The 22027-nt window shown below is 48.0% G+C and overlaps 1 protein-coding gene across 4 annotated transcripts in view; it reads right to left on the bottom strand.

The window, feature by feature from the left end:
* PTPN3 (protein tyrosine phosphatase non-receptor type 3) overlaps nucleotides 1-22027 on the bottom strand; it is a 110952-nt gene that overhangs the window by 68886 nt on the left and 20039 nt on the right. For 3 of the 4 annotated variants that reach the window (XM_044265171.1, XM_044265173.1, XM_044265174.1), the window contains exons 2-5: nucleotides 9809-9963; nucleotides 4531-4665; nucleotides 4412-4454; nucleotides 1762-1840 (exon numbers count right to left, since the gene is read on the bottom strand). In XM_044265171.1, the coding sequence (XP_044121106.1) occupies nucleotides 1762-1840; nucleotides 4412-4454; nucleotides 4531-4665; nucleotides 9809-9946 (395 nt within the window). In that variant the 5' untranslated portion in view covers nucleotides 9947-9963. The remainder of the gene's footprint in view (nucleotides 1-1761; nucleotides 1841-4411; nucleotides 4455-4530; nucleotides 4666-9808; nucleotides 9964-22027) is intronic. The other variant, XM_044265175.1, reaches the window with a different exon arrangement.

The raw sequence follows: 22027 nt of genomic DNA, 5'->3' as shown, positions 1-22027 counted from the left end.
GCTCAATGGGTGAAAGCCTCTGCCTTCGGCTCAGATCATGATCCCAGGGTCCTGGGATCGAGCCCTGCATCGGGCTTTCTGATTGGTGAGGAGCCTGCTTCCTCCCCACTCTCTCTGTCTGCCTCTCTGCCTACTTGTGATCTCTGTCTGTCTGCCTCTCTGCCTACTTGTGATCTCTATCACTTTGTGATAAATAAAATCTTAAAAAAAAAAAAAAGAGAGAGAGAGAGAGAGAGAGAGAGAATAGAGAGCATGAGAGGGATCTGCCCTTGCTCTTGGTTTATTAAACACTGCTTCCCTGATGTCCCTCCAGACTGCCCTGTGAAGCAAAACGCCATTTTTGCTCTGTGGTTGTGATTTTAAAATTCACGGGTTAAAACCACACACGTGTACACACACACACACACACACACACACACACACAGTTATAACCCATCATAACATTTTCAAAGCATCCCTTCAACAGAACTTGGTATTCAATAATGGCCTTGTGGAACCTTGGTAAGGTGATCTCAAACACCTGTTCCTATAGCTATGTTGCCCCTCTGTGTCCCCTGGCTCAGGAGTGGAGCTGTTGCACTAACCCCTCAGTCCATCAGCATGAAGAACCATCATGGGGAAAACTCAAAGCACCACGTGAACTTCCCACAGTGACCCAATGAGCCCCGCCGGACATCTCTTACTCTGGCTTAAAATTCAACTGAACAGTAAACACAGTCAACTCTCTGATGTCTGTTATTGTGGAGGGAAGAGGTGCACAAAGAAAGCAAAACAGAATAACAGACTAATATTTAGTCTTCAAACATCCTAAAAGTTAAAACATGATCATGTGATTACCTTCAAAAACAAAACAAAACAAAATACTCAATGCCTGAGTTAATGTCACCTTCTTGGTGAGGGTCTCTGGGTACAATGAACACAGAATAGGAGTCAATATTCCTGAACATCCATTAAGTTGTTTTTTTTTTTTTTCTGGTAGAGACAAAAACCTCTGCAAGTTTCCCTCCCTATGAAAAATAAACATATTATGAATAAAAGGGCTCAACGTTGCTATGGGGGAGTGGAAGTGGAGGCAGGGTCACTACTCAAACAGCAACAACCCTCCCGCGCAGGCCTCTTCCATTCCAAACCCGTGTTCCCCACCCAGAAAACCCACGTGCTAGTACAAAACAAGGGTCAGGCCCCTCGCCAAGCCCTGAGGGGTAAACAGTCCTATCTCGGCTCTCCTTCCCTTATCTGGCTCACTTTTGGCCTCTACCGACTGATTCACCCAGGAGAGATGCTGCCTCAGCTTGCATTCCTTTTTATTTCTACCAACTGGGGATTTGGGAGAGAATGCTCAGTTCAGAACGTTCTTTTTATCCCGAAGAGCCTCCGTTCTAGCCTCACAGAGATACCGTGTTATCTGATGTGTAGACAACGGACGCTGTCTCAGCAAACTGGTCTTCCAAACTGCCCCCTCACTGCCCCCTGCCCCACCGCAGGCTCAGTGGGCAGGAGGGGTTGGGGAGGTCGGAGGAGGTCCAAGGCAGTGAACTCCAAATGGCACCAAATAAGGAAGTCAGTAGGCCCCAGACAGAGAACTTATTACCTGATGAAAATTTCAATCTGTACCCCTCTGATTTTTACTTGTTTCATAATCACTGGCGTGGTTATACCCAAAGGAAATGTACGGCCACAGAGATAAGATAAAGAGTATATTTTTAGCGGTTATTCATTTTTATATACTACAAAGGAAACTTAAAAAAAAAAAGTTATTACCTGGTTTGTTCTTCCTGTAGTGTGTTGGGATCAGGTATAAAAAATCTTACTCGAAAATGCAGAGTACAGGGGAAACCTCCTACAACATTTTTCAAAAACAAATTTAAGTTTTCTCTTTAAAAAAGTCAATGCAGGTAAGAGGCTACTCTTCCATTAGTGATGCATTTTTTTCCCCCCACTAGACCACAGCTTTTTTCATCAATTAAAGGGCTAATTTCAAAAAAGGAGTGCACAAGATAATTGTTTAGAAATCTCCCAAGCCTGCAAATAGTCAACGATTTAGCAGCACGAGCATAGAATGAGGTACTCTATCCCCTCCGTACTATAGGTTTAACTTAGGGCTGTGTTCAAATAATGCACTCCGTTATAGGTATTAGGAATTTTTAAAAATCCTTAAATCAACAGATCATACAACATTCATAACGAAATAATGTCACACAGATAGCCATTTTATACTTCTTCCGTTTTCACGTACGTTCTTGAATTTAAACACTGCCATAACACTTTCATATGTGTTCTTCAACTTAAACATCGCCATGACTCTGAGTAGGTCAGGCTGTTCTCGTTGGCACTGTTGTACAGATAAGCCAACAGGCACAGAGTCTTGCCTTCCGCCACCGAGCAGATGAGAAAACCAGAACTCAAGTACTGAAGGTTTTGATCCCGCTATGCCACAGAGCAATCACTTTGATAACAGTTCATGCTTTTAATGCAAAGTGAATTCCCAAAGTGATGAACATATTAGCAAATATTACATAATTAACATACTCAAATATGGCTTTATGCAACGATACCAAGAGTCAATTTGCTTGTAGAGAGAAAATTAGCCCATTTCTTTCGCTGGATATGGCAGCAGGAGCAGATCAGGTTGTGTGGCTAAGATTTCGCGTTCCTCTTCAGGTCAGCCTCTCCCCTCTCTGTTACTTAGTAAACGTTTGCTGGCCCCGTCTATGTGCTCAGCACTGTGCTGTTTCTGAAACTCAAGCCTTCTCCACCCTGCCTTCTCTCACTGATCTGCGACGGATCTGCCCACCTCACCTTGCCTCTCTGTGGTACCTTCTGTCGGTATCTCTCTGGCTTGGGTCAAAGGTATGAATGGTGTGTGTGCACCTGTGAGTGTGCCTCTGCGTGTGGGCCTGGGTACCAGCGGGTGGCGCCGCCGTAACGTGGTACAGTCTGACCACCTGCACTTCAGGGGATAGCTCGGTCTTCCCACTGCCTTCAGCTCCCCTCCTCACCGGACCTTGTCAGTGCATATCTCGGGATGCCTTTGTGCGCCCAGAGCATCCTATCAAGTGCTCTGAACTGTTCTAGAATCGTCACTCTTCTTGCCTACATCTCCACCCTTGGCTGTCCGCTCCTTGAGGGCAGGGTCCAAATCTCATTTGGACCAGATTCCCAAAGCCCAGTTCAGCGCGCTGCCAAAATCTGAGCTCCGGACACATCTCCTGAGTGTGGGAGTTAGTGAGAGAATGAATAACAACACCTCTTCATGTGCCTACAGACTCAACGCTCTGAGAATTCAAATGGGGGCTAGTAGTTATCTGCACAGTGGTTGAGCAGCTCCTCACGGGGAGGGAGTTCTGAAAGCTGAGGGAGGTAAGGGCTTGGAGGCCCAGGCCCCAGGTGAGAGCATCAGTGGGATCACGGCCATGGTTCCTGTCTCTACTCCTTCCCACTGGGGTGCTGGGGCGGGTGTGGGGAGGTGGCACATGTGTGTGTCCACTTGCGTGAGATCTACCTGCCGCTTACCCTTCACCGGTCACCTCCCGTGGACAGGGTGCATGGTGAGGGATGCAGAGAAAATGTGGCAAGCACCATTCCCCGAAGGAGCCTACAGTTTCCAAGGAAGATTAAGGCAGGCAACTAAGAGATGAAGGAGTTACGACAAGTGTAAGGGAGGGTCGGGGGAGGCATGGCTTCTAATAGCAGAGGCAAGAGTCTGAGTGGCTTAGAAGAACAGCAAGATTTGGATATAAGGAAGAGGGAAAAGCATTCCAAACAAAAGGAACAGACTGAGGGAAGGCACAGAGGAATGCTGCAGCCTTTTAGGTCAGTCAGGTTTGTCTGGGGCAGAAGGTGCATAAGGGGGAACAGAGTGCGATGCTAGAAAACCAGGCTGGGACCAGACCAGGGGCCGGGGTGGGGGGTTGCACGGCATGCTGTGAAGCCCCTCCTAACTGGGAGTTACAGGACAGCACTGGGGCCCACTCATGGCTGGGGAGCAGTGTACTCCGTCTGTGATATTCCCTACCTAGGTCTTAGGCTCCAGGGGGAGGGAGTGCGAGCATGTGTGAGTGTGTGTGAGTGTGTGCATGTGAGTGTGTGTGTGTGTGCGCATGCGCATGCACATGTGTCTTTCCCACACTGGCTCTCTCACTGGGCAAAGCAAGGCCATCCTCCTTCCCTTGTTAGAAGAGAGTAGGTTCCTCGGCGTCTGGCTGCCTTCTTTGACCTTTCGCTTTCCTGCTCCCAGCGGTGAGGGCTGATGTGGAAGCTGTGCTCAGGGAGAAGTGGGCTCACTCACATCGCCTGGACCCCCGGGAATCCAGGTCCCAGATGTTACAAGCACACTGAGGCTTGGAGGAGAGAAATGGGCTGTGATACACTAACACCCCACGTTCAACCAAAATGGGAAGGTCACACTCACCTTTTAACTGCTTCCTGATGGGTTTGCTTGATTCCAGCCATCTCTGTTGGGGAAGAAAACACACGCTATAAAACCAGACCATGCAGGAGTCCGGCAAGTCTTAAAAGGACGGCACTCACAAGAGAGTCTACAGGGACGGCACTCACAAGAGAGTCTACGGAGTCATCGCCATGCTGCAAACCAAAATACTCCTTTTCGGTCACACCCAGGTGGTTGTAGGCCATATCCAGAAGAACTTGACCGGTATCTTGTTTCTAGGGAAGGAAAAAAAAAAAAAGCGTCTAGTGGCCAAATTTTTAAAATGAATCAAGAACAGATGGCTAAACGTCTTTATTGCAGGGGCACCTGGGTGGCTCAGTCGGTTAGGCAGCCAACTCTCGTTTTTGGCTCAGGTTTGATCTCAGGGTCCTGGGACTGAGCCCTGCATCAGGCTCCACACTCAGTGGGAAGTCTGCTTGGGGATTCTCTGCCTCTCCCCCTGCTCGCCCACACGTGCGCATGCTCTCTCTAATAAGTAAATAAATCTTTATTTTTTTAAAAAAGATTTTATTTATTTATTTGGCAGAGAGAGATCACAGGCAGGCAGAGAGAGGGGGGTAAGTAGGCTCCCTGCTGAGCAGAGAGCTCCATGTGGGGCTCGATCCCAGGACCCTGGGATCAAGATCTGAGCTGAAGGCAGAGGCTTAACCCACTGAGCCACCCAGGTGCCCAGTAAATAAATCTTTAAAAAGAAGTCTTCATTGTGGGCAAAAAAGGAGTTAAAACGTTTAGAGATTTTATGTACACTCTGACCTCATGGTAAAAAATGCTTTAATAGACGTCATGTCAACATGACATGTTGTCACATGGTACATATGGGAAGTAGGGTGAAGAAAAACCATATACATATGACTTAAGATGGCAGAGATTCATTTTCTAAGACTTCTTGCTTCCCCTTAGCTGGAATTCCCAAGTGATATCTGAATTGGAAAATGGAGACATCACCATGAGAGTAAACTCTCCGTGACCTACCCACGGATTATCCACAGCAAAATGCTAATCCCACGTCAGTTTCTTGGCTCCTCGGGAGCCACGAAAGTGTGTACAGGGAACAAAACTCTAACGGCGTGAAGGAAGATGGCTAAGAACACGAAAATGCCATCCTAAACACCCTCAAAGTGACTGGGTATGTGACACCCTGGGGGATTAGCTGTCTCTCTGCTCCCCGCCACCTGGATTGAGAAGCCAGTGGAGACATTCAACCACACCTCACGTCCAGAGCTTTACGGAGCAGGCACAGTGCTGGGCATGGGGACAGAACCACAGGACGTGGCCCAGAGAGGCCAGGCATGGAAACAGTGGCCAGAACGTGGTGTGTCAAATGCTGGGACACTCAAGGCATGATAAGTGCACGGAGGACGACACAGGTGGTAATTCAACCTTGGGACAAGTGGAAGCAGCTCCAGACCTGGTTTGGGAGGGCGTCAGGGCTGAGTGTCACTGCTCCCCTCCAGGTGAAATTAAGAAAAGGCATTTTAGGCAGATGGCCTGGCACAAAGACACAAAGGGGAGAGACAGCACGGTGCCTCCTGGAACTCGCAAACTCTCCTTTATCAGGCTGACTTCTCAGGCATCCTTTGAAGCAAACCATTTGACTTAAGGACAATAAGACTCAGAAATAGACTATACAGAACAAGCAAAAGACAGCTCCTTTTTTGAGTGCTTGAGAGCAGATAATGTACCTGGAAATAGGCCACACGGACGAATTAGGGAGCTGTCAGGCCTCCTCCTGCAGCCTCCTCTTTGGTGGGATCTCGTGTTGTTTGGTCCTAAGTGTGGGGACAGGAAACACGCCCATTTCCTGAACACAACCCTCTGCCTGCCCTAGGACCCTGCACCTGCTGCTTCCTCTACCCAGGACAGCTTCCTTCTCAGGGGAACCTTACAGTGTGGAGAAGATGGCTCGGTCCGCATATTCCAAGTCGGGAGATACTCTCCTGGTGCATCAAAGAACAACCGGTTCTCCTTATTAAAGTTTCTACAGGATTTGATACTTAAAAGGTAAGTGACTATTGAACATCCACACCAAGCCAGGTCCGATATGATGTGCACTTTTACATACGCTCCCTAATCTCTGTGGCTACTTGTGAGGTCCTCCCCGGCATCCCCTTGGCCGCCAGCAAGCAGAGGCCCTGGGAGCTCGACGCCGCACGCCGTCAGCGGTGATGGATGGTCTGCCTGCCCCCCTGCCTGACTCCGGCCGCTGGCTGCCACAGCCTGCATGTCCCCAGTGTGCTGCGTCTCCCCCACAGGGTGTTATTTGCCCATTCTAGTACATTCCGCTCAACTTTCCCAGTTCCCAAAAGGAACTGAAATATAGTAAAGGACACAGCCTCCCAGCCCAGTTCCCACCTGCCGGAAGTCAACGGGAGGTCACCTCGGCTGCACCAGGTCACCGTCCCCGACCGGCTTGCTCCCTGGGCCAAGCTAAGAACAGCTGATGTCCAGGCCAGCTTCCTGATGAGGCCCGCTCCAGCCCACGAGGTGGTGGTGCCAGAGACCCCTCCAAAGAGAAACTCTAAAGTGAATGGGACTTAAGCTGCCACCAGACCCTCAGATTCAAGTTCAAGTGAGTCAGCTTTGACCCGACTGCAGGAGGCTTGGGGAAGCAACACATGAACAGTGGCGTTCGTGACCAGGAATGACAGGCCACCCGCTGAATGCCGGGCCGTGCTCTAGGGTCATCATTCTGAGCAGGCGCTTTCCTTATCGCCGTTTACGGGGCTCATCCCTCCTCCTTCACCAAGTTCTCACCTGGGATTCTCCTCCCTCCCAGGAGAGTCTGTCCCCATCTCCTGGAGCGCCTGATCCTGCTCTCTCAGACCTTTTAATAGGGAACCACGTTCGGACCTTCTGTGGCCTCACTTCTCAGGTGATGTCACCCAGTTTTGTCGGTTAAAACACCACCTCCACCCCAGTAAGCCCCCCGCCTGTATCCCGGCCCCGGCCCCGACCCTTCCTTGAACCTCCTCAACTGTACAGCGATCCCTGACTCTATGTGGATGAGTACCAGGCACCTCAGACTCAGTGTGTCCCCGACAAAACCCCAGACCTGCCCTGCTTCCAGCCTTTCCCATCTCCATCTGCGGCAGCGCCATGGTGCCGGCTGCCCCGGCCAACACCTTGAGAGCCACCGTGCGGCCTCTTTCACATCCCAAATTCCATCTATCTGCAAACCCCACAGGCTCCGCCTTCAAAAATAGTTTCAGATTTGGTTTACTCTGAGCTCCCTTCACATACGACCACACTGTCCAACCCCCTCTTCTCCTTGGGACTGTCCGAATGGTCTCTTGTCCCTGGCCCTCCACAGTCTACTACTGACAGAGCATCCAGATACTTGAGTCAGATCATAAAAGGTCTCTGCCCAGACCTACCAAAGCTCTCTGGCTCTCTCAGAATAAAGCCAGCACTCAGTGCCCTCAGGATGACCCACAGGCTCTCCACAGTCCCTCTGATCACCTTGATACCAATGACCTCCGACTGCCCTTGCTACACTTCCCCTTGCTCATTCTACTCCAGACGCACTAGTATCCATACTGTCCTGCAACTACACTGATTGGGAGCCTGCCTCAGGACCTTTGCATGGCTGTTTTTTACCTGGAATGTGCTTCCCCTCCAGAAAATCACATGGTTCTACCTCTCACTTCCTTTATTTTTTTTTAAAGATTTTTATTTATTTATCTGACTGAGAGATAGAGAGCACAAGTACGCAGAGCAGTAGGCAAAGGAAGAGGGAGAAGCAGGCTTCCCACTGGGCAGGGAGCCCAATGTGGGGCTCAATCCCAGGACTTTGAGATCACGACCTGAGCTGAAGGTAGTGCTTAACTGACTGAGCCACCCAGGCGCCCCTCTCTCACTTCCTTTAGATGAGATCTTCCCTGATCACTTCTGTAGGAATGATGACCCTGCCCCTGTCCTGCTCTAGCTCTCTCTACCCTCCCCATCCTACTTTATTTTTCCTCTAAGCACATACCACGGGACAAAGTATACATTTCTTTATGGTCTATTTCTTCACACTAGGATACAAGCCTTGAAAGGCCAGATCCCTTGCTATTTTGTTCACGGCTATATTCATTACACCCAGCATGAAGCCTGGCACATAGTAGGTGCTCAGCAAACATTTGCTGGGGGGAAACATTCATGTTCTTGTCAGGAAGAAGATAAGCAGCAAAGGAACAGCCCCCAAATCAACAAGAGAGCCAGACACACACCGTAGTTGACAGTCTCTGGAGGAGACACCTGCGGCCTTTTCCGAGCACCCACCATGCTGTGACTTCATGCACACCACCCTCTCCTCCTGTTTTCTCGGCCGTCATGGTCCATAGGAAGCTGGGGTCAGCGGGAGGCGGACTTAGGGGGCGGAAGACCCAGAGGCCAGTTAGTGTCACCCTTTCCAGTCCTGTGGCCTTCTATTGCCCCCAGTTGTTTCCTGCACCCAGTCTTCTCCTTCTCTTTCCTTGCACACCGGACTTTCCAGGCTGAGGCAGATGCCGGCAGCTGACCCAGAGGATTGGAGAGACAGGCAGAGGGCGCTGGCCTGAGCAGTGACTGGGGTAGGGTGGGGAGGGCAGGGCAGCACGGACTGCTCCGGGCCAGGCATCTCACTGCTGGCCCAAGATGGAGGCCGCGTTTCCAGTCCTGCCTCTGTCTTGGGCTTGAGGCGGGAGACGCCAGGCTCTCCCTGAGCCCTGCCATCTATGAGCGGAACCGTCTCAACACCCTTCAGACTGGACCCATCTCCTCGCACATGTCATAAGCGCCAGCCACGGGCCTCGTTAAAGAACATATAACCTAGGAATTATAACTACCATTGGCGCAGTGTGGCACGGGCTCTCAGAAAGCCTACAGGGCACCATCACAGGAGAATTAATTCGGGATGCTGACGAAGACGTCACAGAAGAAGCAACATCAGAGTCTCTCCGTCCAGGTCACCAAGAAGAGGGGGAAAGACTCTCTAGGTGAACAAGAACGTGCGCAGAGTTTATAGGGTTATTTCCAGCCCAGACTCAACACAGAAGATCTGAGATCTCATGCTTTCGTTTTATTTTACTTTTTTAAGATTTCATTTATTTATGAGAGAAAGAGAGAGAGAACACGAGCAGAGGGAGAAGCAGAGGGACAGGGACAAACAAACTCTGTGCTGAGTGCGGAGTCCATCCTGGGGCTCGAGCCCAGGACCTTGCGATCATGACTTGACCTGAGCCGAAAACCAAGAGTTGGACGCTTAACCCACTGAGCCACCCGGGCGCCCCGCAAGCTTTCATTTTAAAATAGTTTTCATGTCTTGGTTTATCAAACGAAGAAAAATGACTTCTCAGTGGCATGAATTCAGAAAAAAATTGAATTTGGAGAACTTACATTAGCTTTGAAGGTCTGCACCGAGCCATCGAGAAAGCGGATGCTGCAGATGACTTCGGACCGAGTTTTCTCCTTGGGTAATTCCGAGGTGCGTATATTATTAATTCTTCCACCCAACGCACGTAACCGGGAGGTCATAACTATCGCTGAACAACCTGTAACAGAAGTTATGCCTGTCAGCTCTCCAACATGCAAATTACCTGCTGCATGGGACGTCCTCACAGTCGGCCATGCGCTGTCTGCTTTAACCCTCACCCACTGAAGAGCTCACAGAAATGAGGACCAGAGAACACACCATGTTTCCATTTGAGTTTCTACTTCTAAGTGTCTCTAAGCAAAATTTGTTGCTCCTTTGTTACCCATGAATAGAATGATAGGGGTTATTTGAGTGTCTTATCTCCCTGGCCTAAATCTAATTTCTATTTCCCAGGCTTTTAATTTTTTCTGTTTCTTAACAAATATGTATTTGTATATTCTACTCCTTTTTTTTCATTTTTTAAAGGAACTAAATGTGGTATAAAAATGATCTAAAATATGAAGATGCGTATTGGTAAAAGAAGGTACATTAAGTAACTTTTATTCATTAAAAGACACCATTTAAAAGTAAAGATAACCCATGGAGACACTTGCGATATGTGTCTATAAAAGATACATAAAGGGCTCCTACAAATCAACAAGAGAAAAAACAAGTCATCTGGGGAAAATGGGAACTGCATTAGTGGTCAAAGAAATGAAAATCAAAACCACAAGGTAATAGCACCACAGACCTCCCCCCGCCAGAATGGCCACAGGGAAGCCTGACAAAACCAAGTGTTGGCCACAATGTGCAGCAACTGGAACGTTCAGGCACTGCTGGTACGAATAAATATTAGCGCCACTGTTGTGGAAAACTATTTGGCAGTATTTACTAGAAATGAACAAAAGTATACTCTGTGACACGATTCTACTCTTAGGCACATATTCCCAATAGAAATATGTAGACTCATCCACTAAAACACACGGAGAGAATTTTTTTATAACAGCCCCAAACTGGAAACGACTCCAGCGCCCATGCATGGAATTGGGGAAATTACAGTCCGAGTCCCACCGCACTGACCATACAGCAAAGGAAATAAATGAACTACCATTAGGCAAAACACGAACGAAGTCCTTCTAACGTTGTGTTCAGCAAAAGCAGCCGGACACAACGGGTGACCGATAGCACAAACCTGTTTACGTCAAGTTCAGAAACGGGCAAAACGGATCAGTGTTAATAGAGGACAGAAGCGTGGTTACTGCTGTGTGAAGTGATGGGGTGTGTGTGTGTGAGAGAGAGAGAGAGAGACAGAGACAGAGACAGAGACAGAGACAGGAGTCTTCCGGAATGCTTATAACACTCCATCTATTGATCTGGGTAATGCTAATACCAGTGTATTTACTTGGTGAAGCTTCGTCAAGCTCTGTACTTAACCTGTGTACATCTCTCTGTTTTTCAATATCAAGTTCACTTAAAATAACACGTGTATGAAGAGGGGGTTGGTTTAAAATCTGACCACGGTGTGTTCAGGGAACAGTGAGGAAAGGGGTTTTCCTAGCGACCGTACTGTGGAACAGTAGACCAAAAGAGAGCAAATGTGCAGGCGAGCCCAGGGTCGCGGCGTGCAGGCAGAAAAGCTCAAGGTCTGTGCCAGCTCCTCGGCCTCGGGAACAGACAAGGTGTAAATCTGATGAGGCTGATGAGGCTGGATGGAAGAACAGATGAAGACAAACAACTCAGGTGCGATTTAATGTTCTTTTTGATTAATTCTCTGTAAACTTTCTGTGATGCGCTGGGCCTTTGCACATGCTATTCCTTCTGCCCAGGAAGTTCTTTCTGCTTCTATTCAGGACTCAGGACCCAGCACAGGCGTCACTTCCTCAGCAAAGCCTTCCCTGGTGTCCTTAACTTATAAGCGGTCCTGTACAATGCTCATTGTAATTCCACAGTTACAGCTGATGACGTAGCTAATATCGGCTCCTGCGACAAGCTAAGCTTCACAGGCTAGGAACCACATCTGGTTTTGCTCACTGCATCTCCCAACACCCAGCTCTGGGTTCCAGGATTCCAGTGGGGCTGAGCAAGGCCCTGCGGTCTGCACGGGACAGAGCCTCTGACCTGGGGTCCACGCGGTGAGGAACAAGTCCCAGATGACTGGAAAAGCAGCACCCCATGTCAGACAGGGCCAGAGATCCAGATTTGGGAATGGGCAGCAAGGAAGGGGTGAGGACAGAGCCGACTGGAGCTTGAGAAACAAGCCTCAGGGAACCAGACAGGCCCAGCCCAGCCTTAGGAAGCTCAACCACAAAGGAGGGGGAGGGTCCGGGGCGCAAGGGTGCACTTGGCCCCTCATCCTCCCGAGGGAGCTCCAGACGCACCTCTAGCCTCCCACAGTCAGGGGCAGGGAAATCTCAAATATGAATACCACGGATCCCTGGGACCGGCAGCAGCGGAAGAAAACTCAGTTCTGTCCCTTCCACAACCCCACCCACCTCACCGCCTCCACTTGCCCTTTCCAACCAAAATGTCATCAGGCAGAGATGCGTTTTCTGAGTAATGCCAAAAGTTATCAAAAGACAACAAACGTGTTCCTTAGTACTTAAACCACATTGCGTTTAAAATGTCAGACTTACTGTTTAATCTTTGTCTAAGAATTTCAGGTGGGTCATAATTTTTTTTTTTAAGATACGACAGAATCACTCTGTGTGGCTCTTAGTGGGAGGTGCGGGCCTGTCCTAGCCACACCCATAGATGGTGAGTCAGCGTCCTGGGGTGCGGCACAGAATGACTTTCCCTTCGGGAAGCCGGCAAAGGAAGGGCCAGGCTGTCAGTGGCCAGAGGATGGGTTCTCGGGGAACCTCAGGATGTGCTCTGCATGTCACACTCAGAATATAGGTCCCACGGAACCCAACCCACTGAGGCCGCACCCGTGGAATAGGGCTGTCCCTCAGAACCGCCAAAACTAAGAGCTCATCACGCCATGACTCTGGATGGAAAAAGCCAAAGATGATTTCAGACAAGAGTTGCCGCCATGAAAGGACCGTGAACTGATCTGCACGCAGCCCCTTGCCTGAGCAGGTCTGCGCAGCTGGCCCAAGCATGGGTAGCGTTGGGACTTATTAACTTGACCGTGATGAATGGGGCCTCCCAGCACCGACATGCAGCCAGCTGACAAAGAGACCTGTTTTCCTCCGCACATACATCTCTGCTATATACAAGGGTTTGAAACCTAACGACAATGTCATCAGGAGGAATTTCATGAAAGTTGCAGAACTGTTTTTCCCACGGTAGCTCCTGGCACAAGCCTTGATAAGAGCAAGCCTCACGCTGAATGACCATGTCACTGAACCATGTGTTTTCTGATTGTCCTGAAATTCTATCTTAAACAATCGGGTCAGGACAATGGATGCGGAGTGACTGTCCCATTTCCTGAGGCCCAGCAAGTGGGGAACTTGGGCTCTCTAGGGCTTCCTTTATAAGCCTCTTCATTTAAACAAAGCCACAACCCAACCAGGAACACACCAGCCTCCCCAGTCACAAGTGATTACGGCTGCAGCTGACGCGTTTCATAACATGGAAGCCAAGCTTGTTCTTCATTTTCAAAACCAAAATCAATCAGCTAATGTCTCCACTATCCACTCTGCACAACAGAGGTTCGACTACAACTGTAGTTCTTACCAGCCTGTCCTTGCCAGACATAAAGAGGCCACATGTCACTTGGTGCTCAGTAGGGGTCCAGTGCGTACCACAACAACTAGGATTAGCACATGTGAAGTGTGTAGACAGTGTGAGACACATAGCAGGTACTCAGTTAAAGGCATTTTATTAGGGGCACCTGGGTGGCTCAGTGGGTTAAAGCCTCTGCCTTTGGCTCGGGTCATGATCCCAGGGTCCTGGGATCGAGCCCTGCATCGGGCTCTCTGCTCAGCAGGGAGCCTGCTTCCTCCTCTCTCTCTGCCTGCTTCTCTGCCTACTTGTGATCTCCGTCTGTCAAATAAATAAATAGAATCTTTTTTTAAAAAAAGGCATTTTATTAATAATGTTAAGCTTCTAATCCACCAGGGGTCCACTAGATTCTGGATTTTGTAGGTAATCCTGACTTCAAATATCTTACAGATATACAAATATTGTTTCTTCAGTTTTTAATAAAGACAGCTTGTAAGGTTAAAAGGTACCATAGATGTGTGATATATCTATGAGCTACTCTACAAACTCGGGTCCTGGGAGCAGGAGCACACTGCCTGGGGTGTGGCCATTGAGGGCACGTGGGACACCAGAGCCCTCGTGCGTAGGGCTGGGTAACAAGGCTTCAACCACTATCCCTTTCGGGCTCCCCATCTGCCCTGGAGCTTGGGACAGGGGAAAAGGTGATGCTTTATTTCCCAAGTGTCCACATGCAGACCTGGGGAACTCTGTTCTTTCACAAGCGCATGAACCACAGACAGAAAGGAAGGAGAGCATTGTACTCTTCTCCATTAGATAAAGTCAAAAAGCAACTCAATTCCACTTTGGTCATTTTAAAAGAAAGTGTTAAGGTTATTTTATACCCTTTTTTCAAAAATAACAATTTAGACCTCTAACTCAAGAGCACAAGTTTCAGTTAAAAAAAAAAAAAAGCAATCCTAATTTATCAACACCGAATAAACCCTAAAAATGAACCACAGCAGGCTCAGAACAGCAATCAAGCCGAATAATCATCAGGCTGACCTAGGCTGATGCTACCACCTAGTGGCCACCAGAGGAAATAACACCACCACCCACCCTATCCCCTCCTACTTCCTTCCGGGAGGGCAAGAGCACAGCCCCCCTTCCTTCTTCCCATCCCAGTTCAAGTTCAAAAAAAATCTCTCACGATATTAGAAGGCCTTCCTTGTATTCCAACGCTCTCCTTTTCCTCCAACTCTTCTTCCCTAGTGAACTCAGGAGAGGTTCTTTTGGGGCGTGGGGAGGATATTTATAAGCCCCAACAGATGTCTGATCAGCTAGAGAGGAACGTCCCTAGCTTGGAAAAGTAATAAACACTCATGTATAATCAGCCAGGCTAGAGAGATGACTCATCAAATACCAATATTGCTTTCTCCTCCTTTTCACTGTAAATACCGCAGCAGTCGGGCTGCATTTATGGTTTAACCAAGTCTCCGGGGGACAAACACTCATCACTCACATCTTCACTGCATACGAATAGGAGAAAGTCCGACTGCTGACTGCGTCTCACAGGATAACCTCTAGCTCTGGTCTGTTTTATGGTCAGGCTTAAGTGTTCCTTAAACTCCTCTGAGTGGCATGTTCCCTTCTAAAGATTTATAAACATCTGGACGGGGATTTGTATATTAAGCACTAGATTAAGATCAGCTCAAACTGTAAGAGTGTATGCTTAGTAATTAAGCTGCTAAGAAAGAAATAGTACATAAAACGAGACTTTTTAAACCAAAGACTTAAATAAAACTTTAATGTGCTTGATTTAATCATCTGGGGAACTTGTTAAAATAGATTCTTGGGCACCACCTACAGAAATTATGGTTTGGTAAGGACGGAGAAAATTGCATTTTAAAAGTTAATTTTTTCCAACTTATAGGAAAACTGCAAGAAAAAGAGAACTCCCATGCACCCTCATCGGCCTGGATTTAATTGGCATTTTGCCACATACGCTTTCTCTCCTGAGCACACACATGCACTCCTCATGCTTTTTACTGAACACTTGGAAGGTGCAGATATCATGCCCCTTTATCTCTGAATATTTTAGCATGTCTCTCAAGAACAAGGACCTTTCACACCACAGTACAATGATTGCACCGAGACAATTTAACATTGATAAAGCACTTATGTAATACATAGCCCATATTAAAGATATGCAAATTATTCTAATGATGTCCTTTATAAAGATATGCAAATTATTCTAATGATGTCTTTCCTCCTGATCGAGGATCTAAACCAGGAACTTGCCTTGCTTTAGTGGTCAGACAGAAGTTGCATTTTTAGTAAGCATCCCCTGGGGACCTAAATCCAGCAGATCTGAGCACCTTGCAGTGAAAAATACTCAACCAGATCAACCCATGGATCCTTTTGGTTTGACCATCTGTGTCCACAGCCAGGAGCCTGGTTAGGCCACTTGACCCTAGGTCAGTTGTTATACGTTACAAATCGCTTCCCAGAGCTAAAAGGAGTTTCTGCAGCTTAGCAGCTGTCCCCTTACTCAGTCTGGGGAAGCCCTTTGCAAGACACTGGTTGAAGTAACACAGACTTTCCAGTCTATAGGTCAGTGCTGGGATTAGCACTGTTGTCAGACAGAGGAAGAAAGCAACACATAAATAATGTTAGTTCAGAATGGATTCTAGCAGTTGATATTATGTAACCAGATGTCTTGGCTTCTTTGCTCGAATTAGTTCACATTTTTCCCAGACAGTAACTCTTAACAATTCCTAACAGCCAAGTTATAGAAAAGACAGCAGTGTCTTCTGTAATGCACTTCCTCAGAAAACAGGGACAGTCCACTATTGTGGGAAGGAAGGAAAGAAACAAAGGGAAAAGAGATGCATGCATTTTGTGATTTATTAGGTTTTGCCAATGTTATTAATGAAACTCAGCCCCATCCATTAGTGATTTTAGTTCCTTTTGAAAATACCCATATACCTTAAAAAAACACTGCCATATATACTATTTCACTTTTTTTTTTTTTTGAGAGAACGTGCTTGTGTGCAAGGGGTGGGGGCAGAGAGAGAGGTTGAAGCTGAAGCAGGTATTTGGATCCAATACCCCCATCTTCACGCCCAGCATGGAGCCCAATGTGGGGCTCGATCTCAGGACCCTGAGATCGTGACTTGAGCCAAAAGCAAGAGTGGGACGTTTAACCAATTGAGCCACCCAGGTGTTCGTCACTTTATTAATTTTAAATTATGTGCACTTGGCAAAATTACAGCTAGTACACGAAACTTAATTTTCCTTATGGCTAATTTCCATAAGTTTATCAACACTGCTTTCTGGCAATTATCTCCCCGCCCCCCTCCCCTTACTTGGCTTTTTAAATATCCAAAGTACAACACTCCGTAACAATAAGAAGATAAATACACAGTCTTCTTTTAAAAATTAGTTTATAATGTAAACAATCACTATGAATATCACTAAATTAGAAAAAAATCTATTAAGGATGGTATTTTCACATTGCTAATTCAATGTTACAGCCGGCGCACTAATTCTTCGGCATAGAGGCTCAGGACAAATTAACTTTTCAATAGCATTTTTAAAGCTTAAAGCCTGCTACTGAAAATAATAATCACAGCTGACAATGGAAAAGTATTGGTGCACAAGACTTATTTTTAATTTTGCGCATGCACATATAAGTAATACCATATTTATAAAAAACAAAATGCTTCGGGGCGCCTGGGTGGCTCAGTGAGTGAGCCTCTGCCTTCAGCTTGGGTCATGGTTTCAGGGTCCTGGGATCAAGCCCCCGTATGGCATCAGGCTCTCTGCACAGCGGGGAGCCTCCTTCCCCCTCTCTCTCTGCCTGCCTCTCTGCCTACTTGTGATTTCTCTCCCTCTCTCTCTCTCTCTCTGTCAAATAAATAAATAAATATATTTTTTAAATGCTTCTGTGAACACATTTATGAAAGTTCTTAACTCTCACATTTCACATTATCTGCCACCACATGGGGAAAAATGCTCATCCCAGGCCCTTCAACAGCACAGCTCGATACTCAAATGATCTCGTGACTATTAATTCTCACACTCCAGAAGTACAGTCTATGGATCAAATCATTTGTTCCGTAGACCCTGTAGTATGTCCGGGGCGTGGATCTCCCAGCCGGAGCCCCCCGGGAAGCAGGGTGTAGTAATTTGCATGATTAGTTGTATTCAAACAGAGACCGGTAATTAGCACCCTCCCTCTCCTACAACTTCAAAATGCCAAACAGTTCTCTTACTACAGCGGCTTGGGGGTTTATTTATAGGTTCAACACCATGACACTTGCAAAACTAACAAAATAAGAGGGTTATACTTGATACTAAGAGGATAACAAGGGAGTAGTTTTAAGCTCCCTGAAGGGCAAGATAAAGAGCTCGGTGGGAGCCGCAGGCAGCTTTGGGAGAGACGTAATGCTACCAAGAGAAGCCAACCTCTTCTGTCCCACGGGGCGGGCGAAGTTTCCAGGGTAGCGCCGAGACGCTAAGGAACTCAACACGGTCTGTTCCCAAACGATGAGAAAGCTCTTGTTAGGCGTGTGAGTCTACTCAATGAAGTCATGACAGCCTCCCTCGGCCTCTTGAAGGATCACACAGAGTGGGGGAAAAACACACAAATCCTAACTGCACAGCTCTCAAGAAGCCTGGCATGCCCCCCCAGCCCCCATGCCCTCTTCCAAACGCGACTTCCCCTAGCGGTGACTACTCTTCTGGCTTTTAACACCATCTTCGTGAGATTTTCTAAAAGTAGACTCTACTCCCAGCACGGGGCTCGAACTCATGACCCTGAGATCAAGAGCGGCATGTTCTATGGAGCAAGCCAGACATGTGTCCCTTTAGGAGGTTGTTTTTTTTTGTTGTTGTTGTTTTTAAAGTGAGATTTTTAGGGGTTTTTGTTTGTTTTTTAATGTTTAGGGAAGGTTATCATGGTGCAGTGTTAAAGTGCACCCCCATCCCCAACTGCCCAGGACTCAGCCTTCCCAGGGCCGTTTTCAGCACGCGTGTGGATGTGTCTGGCGCCTACATAGTGTGGACTGCGGAGAAATGAGAAGGCCGGGATGTGGTCGCCCCCCCAAGGGAGCTCTGAACAGAGTCTGGTGAACTTCTCCCATGAAGATGCCTGCCACCTTGGAGAACCCAGAAACTTCAGAAGCCAGCAAGCCTGCCTCCTGGAAGAAAGGGGGGGATACATGCCAGCCCTTAAATGGACTGACCCAAACCATACTGAGCAAAAGGACTTCTAGGACACCCCACCAGACAAGGTGTCTTGGCATCCTTCCAACAGCTGGTTGAAGTCCCACACTGGACTAGGACTAGACCTTCACAGACCCTTGATCTTGTTTATAATTACTTTTAGCCTTTATTACTACTCTGGCCAAGGAGTGCTGGACCATTTCTCAATATTCATTTACTGGGCACCTGCTCTGGGTCAGGCTGGGTTGGAGGGGTGAGGTGGGGAGATGAAGGCACCTGGAGTTTCAGCTTCTAAGGCAGATGAACACCCAGGACACGAGAGGAACGGGAGGAAGGCTCCCAACCTGAGTGTGGTGGGCAGTGGGACCAGCTCACCCCGGTCTCATGGGGAATCTTGCAGGATTAAGACAGTCTACTAGGTAGAACGGCTTCCAACACCACAGTACATTTGTAAAAGCCAGGAAGGGAAACACATTTTAAGAACTGCAAAGAAAGGGATTTTAGCAGGAGTGTCTAAGGAATAAGTGGTATCCCAGAGAAATCTCAGGGAAGGAAGATGAGGTTCAAAAATCCAAGTGGCTGTCACACAGGATATGGTGGGAGGCAGTGGGAAGGTTGGCAACTTGGGCTGGAATCAGACTTGGGCTGGAACCCCAGCTCAACCACTTAGTAGCTGCGTGAACTTAGAAATCACTCACCCGTTTTCCCTACCTGTAAAAGGGGGAGACGTTCTTTGCTTTCCAAGGTTTTACGCACTGAATATATGTGCAAATTAACTAGTACCTAGTTGGGTCCAAGCAATGGTACTTATTATTGCTAACTTTAGCCTGGTTTATTTAAACCCCAGGGGTTTCATGGGTAGAAGATGAAAGAAACAGATGTCCCTTCAACAGAAGGAAGAGCTTTTGAACAGTCAAGCCTGCACAAATATGGAAGGGACTGTCAGGAGAGAGGGAGATGCCCCCACTAGAAGTGCAAGCAGAGAAGCTGGGTAAGACCTTCTCTGGTGAGAAGGTTGCAGAGGGCAGGCTGGCACTGAAGGCAGTGGGATGGGGGCACTCTGAGCTTCCAAGACCAAGGTTCTATTATGACTTCAGTTTCAACAATGCCAAGGTTAAGCTTCTGTACATGTAAGCCCACTCAAAGCAGCACCTTAAAAATGGGATTCCTGGGGTGCCTGGGTGGCTCAGTTGGTTAAACGTCTGCTTTCAGCTCAGGTCATGGTCCCAGGACCCTGGGATCGAGTCCTGCATTCGGCTCTCTGCTCAGTGGGGAAGCCTGCTTCTCCTTCTTCCTCTGCCTGCCGCTCCCCCTGCTTGGGCTCTCTCCCTCTCTCTGCCAAATAAACAAATAAAATCTTAAAAACAAAAACAAAAACAAAACTGAATTCCTTACACAGACCTCTCATGGGAAAGAAGTCTAAATGGATACCTCATTCTTGAAAACAACCAGAATGACCCAACACTGAAACAGGGGATAAAAGAATATGAATGGACAAAAAGCAATACATAAAGCTCAAAACACAGACGGTAGAATGTTCTATACTGAGCTGTTTCCACCTAAAACTAAGCTACCAATCTCTTACCATTCTCCCTCTAGATAGTTCCACGAGGCCCCAAACGGACTGGAAAACAGGATGGAATAAATTTACTCTACAGGGACATGAATCAAGTTGCATAAACTTTACAAAAATATTGTGCTAGTATTTGCCCTCAGGGCACAGACACGCCCATCTGGGTGTCCGTCCCTGATATTTCCATCCTGGGCTCCAGCCCCCACCCCTTTACAGCCAAAAGTAGCAGAAGCTTTCAGAAAAGAAAACAGCTAAAGTCACTTTGAAAGGTTGGGGATGTGCTAATCACGACTCATCCCAGCCAAGAAGTCAACCTCTCCCAACGGGACCTTCCTGCCAGCTTGGCTCCTGCCAGGGAGTCTGCAGCCAGGGGCAGCCCGGCCAGAGAAACCCAATCCTCACCACCAGCAGCCTTCGCCATAATTTTACCTCAAGGAAGCTCAGAAAAATACCTTCCAGCCGTCACCCCCCCCCCGCCCCCCGAAAAGCATTATCCCATCTGCCCCTAAACCAGGCGAGTGACCTGGGAAGCTGCTATTCCATTCTTCAGTTTTCCCTGGTTTTCCTTCACCGTTTCCCAGCTCAGGGCCCTCCAAAGGCTCCTTCCAGCTTTAAAATCCTCTGCCTGAAAGATTTTAAGCCAAGGGGCCATTCCTGGGTTATATTAGGTACAGTAGCCCGGCGTCTCTAGACACCAAGATAAAATGTTATTTTTATGGAGCCTAGTCAGCCAGGGCTTAAGGACTTGGTGAGATGGAGTCGAAGATTAATGAAAGGGAACTGCCGGGTCTCTAAAAAACCTTTACAAAGGCATGCCAAAACGCTAAAGAGAGTTAACAGGGTTTAGGAACATTTGAAGGCAAATGTATCTTGTTGCTACCATTGTTACATTTATTTGTTTCCGGTCTTCCACGTGCTGGGAGCTGGGAATACAGAAAGACAGTTCTTTGATGTCAGCAGTCACAGGGATAGGGGGAGAGTAACACCACTGTCCAGGGGGCCAGGGCCACTGGAGGCCAGAAGGAGTAAGCCAGACCAGAGCGAGTTCCAGTCTCTGCTTGGCCACTCCTGAGATGACAGGGCCTTGGTCAGAAGAACGGCCTGAGTCTGTTTGCTCATATGTAAGAAATCCTGAGGAGCAAGGCTCTCCTGCCTGGTCCCCAGCAGACACCGGCGGCTGCTAGGAGTACTGATGCTTCAGCCACCTCATTCCTAGTCCCCCGGCCGCTGCCATCCCCAGGCTTCTCGTCCTGAGGATTCGCCAAGGGTCCCACAGGGCTTCAGACTTTTCTAAATACTTCTGCCCCCATTCCTCCTGAGCCCATCCACTCTGACGGGGCCTGGCGGGCAGTCCTCCTGTTTCCACTTCACAGACTGGTAGACTCCATGCAGGAGCCATGCCCAGGTCACACAGTCAGCCTCCGAAGGGGACGATCCCAAGCTCACACGAGGTATCCCACACCTGCGCACGGAGTCCACGGGCCCACACGACGGGGAAGGAAGATGAGTTACAGGTGATTCACAGTGGCAGGGGAGGGAGAAGGCCCCATGTAAGCCCTGCGGTCTCTGTAATTTACTGACTAAAGGTATGTTCTTACCTTTTGAGATAATCTTTGTAAACACTCCTCACAGTTCACATGTTCGGGGATTTCCTCTTAAGGAGGAAATGGTCCAGAAGACCTCTTCCCCCTAATTCTGCAACATCAGAAACCTGAGTAATGACTTGGGTATTTATTACCCTATTCCCTCTAAGATGACA

This window comes from Neovison vison, chromosome 9 (assembly GCF_020171115.1).
Source record: "Neovison vison isolate M4711 chromosome 9, ASM_NN_V1, whole genome shotgun sequence".
In the NCBI taxonomy this organism is placed as follows: Eukaryota; Metazoa; Chordata; class Mammalia; order Carnivora; family Mustelidae; genus Neogale; species Neogale vison.
Note: the sequence above shows the minus strand (reverse complement) of the source record. Positions and strands in the feature narration are given on the sequence as shown.